The 6364-nt window shown below is 41.9% G+C and overlaps 1 protein-coding gene across 1 annotated transcript; it reads right to left on the bottom strand. All coding sequences in view use genetic code 11, as the record gives it.

Annotated features, from left to right (window-relative positions):
- Positions 1 to 1199: 1199 nt before the first annotated feature.
- On the bottom strand, positions 1200 to 4682 carry EGR_06883 (hypothetical protein; the record flags this gene model as incomplete). The annotated part of the gene is made up of 6 exons (XM_024496132.1): positions 1200 to 1424; positions 1928 to 2039; positions 3504 to 3773; positions 3849 to 4149; positions 4232 to 4465; positions 4499 to 4682. 6 exons carry the CDS (start codon positions 4680 to 4682, stop codon positions 1200 to 1202), a joined length of 1326 nt encoding a protein of 441 aa, XP_024349444.1.
- Between the last annotated feature and the right edge of the window lie 1682 nt (positions 4683 to 6364).

Raw genomic sequence — 6364 nt, 5'->3', positions numbered from 1 at the left:
TCTCGGCTCGTCCTTACTCATCCAGCGCCTTAACTACTCGTTGCGAATAGTGGTGCAAAGGCAGAGAATGGTTTTTCGTGCCCCTTAATGAAATTTGCTCCCTTCTTATCTCCCTCGCGATCCCATCAATTCTAGTCCTCCTCGAACACTGCCTGCCAATGAAATCTCTTTCATCCTTATGTGCTTGCTTAGTTGATTAGTTCTTAGCTCATCTGTCTATCTCCGACAGATGAGGTGGTTAACTTGACTACGCACCTCATGTTAACACACAGCTATGAAAAGGTTGCAAAATTCTCACTTAGAAGACTTCTGACAAGACAAGCACTCCAGCCGGAAGCTGCTTGAGTGTATGCGGTGAATATTTTCTGGAGCTGTCTCGGCTTCGATAGTCCTCCTCCCTCTGATGGTTGGGATGGGAAGATTGCTGTCACATAATAATAATTATTAGGATGCAGACCATCTATCAGACTAAGGGATTCCTCGTAAACTTTGAGAGTGCAGCAATGGGACGCCACTTCCTGCTGCTTTGCGGCGTTTAATTTACTTCTGACGCTTGGAAGTTCACAAAGCCCGGAAGTAGGCCTGTCGTGGAGATAGAAGGTGATGTAAAAATTAGTTAATGTGACCTACCTAAAGACCGACTCTTGGGAAACCGTTTATAACCCACCTTATACTTAATAGAACTAAAGGATTTGTGACTCGGGGTATTCAAGTCGTGGAAAATGGGGTCGACGAGCACGAAATGAGAAGTTTCATGAGGAACAGCATAGCAGGCGTCATGTGGATTTCACTTTATGGCTTGGGATAGTAACTGCTGCAATGGTACCTGTGTCTCGCCTGTCTACCCCCCTGTACTTTAATGAGCCTTCCTGGTTTGGGACAGTATCCCCACTAGAAAACTGAGGCTGTACGTACATTCCCAGTCCTGGTTTTCGCATAATCAGCGGTAAAACGGCGAGTGCGTTACGAGCTGCAGTTGCGACATTCTTCACTTTATGCGGCTTTTAAATAGAAGCTCCTGCCAGTAGCAAGTGGTATGCGGAATATGCCAGCTCCAGAGCATCGGTTCGGATCCTTGAACAGTCTGCTCACCCAGGATTGCAAGGTTCAGAACGCACTACTAAGAATGGGATAGGCAGCACTCTAGACACATTTTCTGCCCTCCTACCTCATGATTAATTAGAGATCAGAGGAAGACCCTAGCAGTCGAGATAGAAGTCACCGCGAGAACTAACGAGGACGACGCTTGAAATAAGGATGACGCTAGGCAGAGGAGTGACGCTTGTCGCGTATTTGTGTTGGCTTACCGGAACTTTCCGGCTCCTAATGTTCGAACGCCGTGGCAATAGGAGGTCTAAAGATGCCCAACCTCCTGCCGCAAATGGCAAATCACCAACGTCAACATGCCTGATCACGGACTCACGCTAGATACAATCGGAATGAACTGTCCCAATACGTAGGGTTTTGCACACTTTAAAGACGCCCATTTAGTGCATTTTTCAAAAAAGTAAGCGTACAAAAAGGGCCTTTAGATGAAAGTCTGGCAAACCAACGCTCCAAAAAAAACGCATTCAATAGCTCAGATGATTTTAATCAATCAATGTATATATTAAATGACTTCAAAGAAACCAAGCGACAGGAAAGGTGATTTACAATTTTGCTCCAATTGAGCCTTTAAAGGCGCCAAAACACGTTGTTAGTGCAAACACAGCTTGCTTTGATAGAAAACATACAAATTTAAAGACATCAAGAAGGGAAAAACTTCTCCTTATCAATTTTTGCATCGACGATCCAGAGATCATTTATCAAGTGTGCCCATCGTTCGAGGTAGTACGTACTTTCACCACCCTCGTTGTCGATAGTCTAAAGACCTTAATCAGTTTTGGAGATCAAACAAGCAAAAAGTGCACCCGAAAGGTTTACTTACATCTTGGGCAGGAACAGTAGCCGAGTCAACCAGAGGGATGAAATTCTTCTCCAAGTCTGGTAGATATTCCAGAGTTGGCAATAATTTGTCGATATTATTCTGAAACAAGTCTCTAAGAGGACACTGGCATGCATTTCCATTGCTGCATTTGGAACATCTTAACCATGGATATCTTGCAATCTGTCCAAATGACTAGCATAAAAAGGAGCAGAGAATAAGCAAATTGGGAGAAACCCTGTTATACTTTAGCAACAAGATATTCAAATAACTGGAGGTGAACATCAGACAGATAAAGGCCTATAAATAACGAGAGTTTAATTTGGTGACTCAAGTATTTGAGAACACCACTTAACACTCCTATTGCAAGAACACAGTTTCAAAAACCTGCCATGTTAGATTTTCAGAAATGTCTCGTCGCGATTGGGTAATAAACACCGTCCTGTTTGACTAGTAAGAGGTCAGCAGTTCAGTAGCATGCCAGTCTTTTGGATATGTTGGTGGTGTACGACGTAAAGTAAATTTCTAAGTGCGTTCACTGCCCCTGAATTTTTGTTATGTATATGTCGCAGTATTGATGATCTGCCAACAATAGCAATGTGACCGGACTATCGTGCTACCGATAGTCATAGTCATTTATGCAGCCGGAACGTATAACTTTCAGCACAAAGGCTTTGCTTCACTTTTAAGCAATGCTCATCAAGAATTCACCTCTGGCTTGACCCCAAACAAATATTCGTGCTGTCTTACACTCACGAAGCCGAGATATATCGAGTTTAGCGTAACAGTGTCAGCACGTGGACAATTAATGTTGGCCATAGTAGATGAATACCTAAGAGTTAAGGCCAGGTCCTGACTTATTATAAGGATATCTTGGCTGTCCATCATTTCTTGAGGTGACAGTTGACTGGAGTCAATATGACTAAAGTGAGTACTGAGAATTCAGATCGTAATACAGGTGAATGCTTTTGAGGGCATCGTAACCGTAACCTGTCCTCACCTTGTACACCGTGCACAGCGCAAAGCCATAGATTCCCGACCTCTACCCGCGCCAGGAATCAATCCCCAACAAAGGGCAAAGTGATAATGGCCCCCCAAATAAGCTACAAACCACCATCACTTCTATTGTGGCGTCTTTCCCCCTTCTTTCTCCATCAAAACGCACGGGATTCTGAATAGCATCGCAACGGCAAAAGAGATAAACCATTCAAGGAGTCAATATGGGCGAACACCACTTCAACGAGGTCGCAATTGAGATCCCACATTTGGATGTGTCCAGGGAACCGAATGACAGACTAATCCACTCGCATTACAGCCTAAATAAACCCGCAAAATTTGACACACTCGGAATAAGAAGGCGTTTACTTTTATCACAAATGTCATATAAAATACAAAAATATACAAATCCCTTATGTCACGATTACATAACGACGCTTTTCACGTTTTCTGAGATTGGATTAATGGCAGCTTTTAATTGTCGCACACAGTGCGTGACGCTGTCCAACATCAACCTAAACAAATAAAAACAAACAAGAAAATAACTCAAGCTGACATAACCGCGAATGTCAATGTGACTTACTTGCTCTTTTCTGCCAATGTTCGTTCGCACTCAGTATTGAGTTTATACAGCTCTGCCACTTCATCTGAATCCGTTGGTATGCTGGTAGCCGTAGTTTCATCGGGATCAGGCAGATCCAAAGGATTTGGCGACAGCGTATCAATCGCGGCGACGGTAGCCTCAATACCTTCACCCAATTTAATGAGACAGTTCCGCAACTCATACAAATCTGGTCTCCAATGTCGACGGAAGCCCTTCTTGCACAGACCGCACAAGACAACAGCTTGCGTTCTTTGCAAAAAGCGCACAAACTATGAATATTTATCCAAATCTTGATGAAAACAAGAAGGAAAAATCTGGACTCACTTGGCCTCACGAATTTTTTCAGAGAGGAAAGAAATGGTGTCAATAGACGGTCCAAGGCTACCTAATTCGGAAACGACAGACCTCGTTGCAACTGCAGTAACTCCTGAATCCGTTGCGCTCTTTGGAGAGGGATTCCTGACAATTTCCACGGCGGGTTTTTCGCAAGGTGTAGTTGGGGGTGAAATCAAGGCAAAACTTTCCCGCAAAAGGCGCCGACACAGAGAATTGCCGACCACTGACTTTTCAGGAAACTTCGGCAAATTAAAGCCCACTGTCCTACGGGGTATTTCAGGAGAGTTAGCTAAGAAAATAGGAAGAGAAGATTTTCAAGTAGTAATATTAGACTAAAGTGAAGAGAAGAATACGAGTCTCAGTCTGCTTACCATTTTGCAGACCACTCGCAGATACTTCTTCAGCAAAACACTTGTTTGTTCTCCTAGCAACATCGATATTTCCCATTATCTCATTTAGATCTTTGACTGCCGTAGGAACCCGATTGATAATGTGGTCAGGAGGTATATGGCTGAGGGTAACGTCGAAGCGACTCTCAATATCCTTTTCTATTGCTTCTATGTTTATAATCCTCTGCTTAGTAGATTGAGCATTGGGATATGGAACTGAAATGTGTAGGATTAAGAATCTACTCTTACTTCTCTCCAACCCGAATAGGTCAGTATAAACCTTTACAAAGTAGTCTGCATCAATTTCACTATCAGTTAAAACGGGATTCTGATTATCAGGATCATTCGTCTGAAAAGCAGCAACTGACGATGGGGTAAGACCAGAGTTTGACTCAGGATTATGCCGAGGCCCTAGACAGCTGATACCACTCATTTCAACTCAAGTAAATCCCTCGCACTTCACCTAGTGAAACAAAGGATGTTGTGGCATTTTAAGCAGAAAAATGTGTTAAAGAATTCAAAAATATAAAACGACTTTTCGTATAAGGGTATTATTGCCGACTGTTTAAAGAATGGTTGTACTCAATAAAGGCTCGGCCTATATGTTAGAGCAAATTGCATCAAAATTTTAGTAATAAGTTGCCTGCCATTAAAAATAGCCTGTTTTATGCTATTCTTTTGTGTATCAATGTTTTGACGGCCAGGAGGACTAAGATTATAATTCGAATGGAGGTGCTGGGCTTTTACGGAGTTTTTTTATCTGCCGTTGACTACTGCATAAAACACTTTTGTTATCTATTAATTGTTTTGCATTTTTAGTGTAGTTATCCTGGTGTAGGGGTATCTAAACCGGTACCAAAAGTTATAGTTTCTCCACTTATTGGTGAAATATCGAATTTTCTAGGCTGCACTCTTGCGCAGTTTCGGATGGCAACTTCACAAAAGGATGTAAACGGTGGTGATAATGAGCCGGAAAACATACAGGAGTTAACCAAAACCGTAAATGTTTGCTTCTGCTTACAATGCGCTAGATTCAAGCTATGATTACGCAAATGCAAGAAAAGTTTCAGGAAATGAGTGATCAGCTCGTGCAAAAAAATATCCTTTTTTTTGGGAGTACGTTTAGGCTTCAACTGCGATACTTTTAAGCATTTACAGCTGTGCTCTTTTTTGTGTGTGTTTCTCATCGAATGTCTGGTTTTTTTACTTGACATGGTAATTATACTAGATGATATGTCTACCCGGATTGATGATCTCGAGAAGAATATTGGCGAAATTCTCAATTCGCAGGATGGTGACTGACTTTTATCTGCCAAATAAAGAGTTTTATAATTTTAGGCTCATTTTCTGCTTTATTTTCTCGCTTTTGCGTTTGATGGTACATGTGAGGGCGCAATACTTTTAACCTGGTAGTCGTGTATTGCCATTTTTTGGATTTTGTATTTTTTTCCTTATATTCACCATTTCTACTTGAGAGTTACAAAGTGGGAGACCATGTTTCTCAATACCTGTATTTCTTCCTTCAATAATCCAACTTGTGTTAACGAATGGTTCCCGTGTATCTTCTCTATTGTTTATTTACCAAAAAATAGTTTAGTCGGGTGCATTTCTGTCTCGTCTGTTATTTTAGCAGTAAAGAACTATTTTAACAAACTAATATCGCCTATTCTTTCACTTGGACATGTTGGTCTTCCAGGTAGGGTAGGCTCACTTGTAACAGCTGCTTTGGATTCCTTCTGCTATCGACTGGCGAGTAGTCCTTACGTGGATTTAAGGCAGGGAATTAGCACTTTAACTATTTAGAAATCGGGGTAGGTGTGCTTGGGATGTCTGACTCCCCCAAAAAATCACGTTTTTATCTGGAATCCGATGCAATGCTTCAGCATGCTAACACAGGATTCAAATACTGAATGCACATGCACGCAACTATTGCGAGGTCTTTGATGCTTTTACCGAAATTGCAAACAAGCACAGATCTAACACCACTACTGTGGAATGCGAATAAGTGTTTGAAGAATATGTGGCATTTACCATCTTCCTTCATATCTTGTTGTTTATGAGGTGGGTGGCAGCGGAGGAGCCTGTTTACATAGATCAAGTGCACCTCTTCTTCGG

Source organism: Echinococcus granulosus, assembly GCF_000524195.1.
Source record: "Echinococcus granulosus chromosome Unknown EG_S00065, whole genome shotgun sequence".
Lineage (NCBI taxonomy): Eukaryota > Metazoa > Platyhelminthes > Cestoda > Cyclophyllidea > Taeniidae > Echinococcus > Echinococcus granulosus.
Note: the sequence above shows the minus strand (reverse complement) of the source record. Positions and strands in the feature narration are given on the sequence as shown.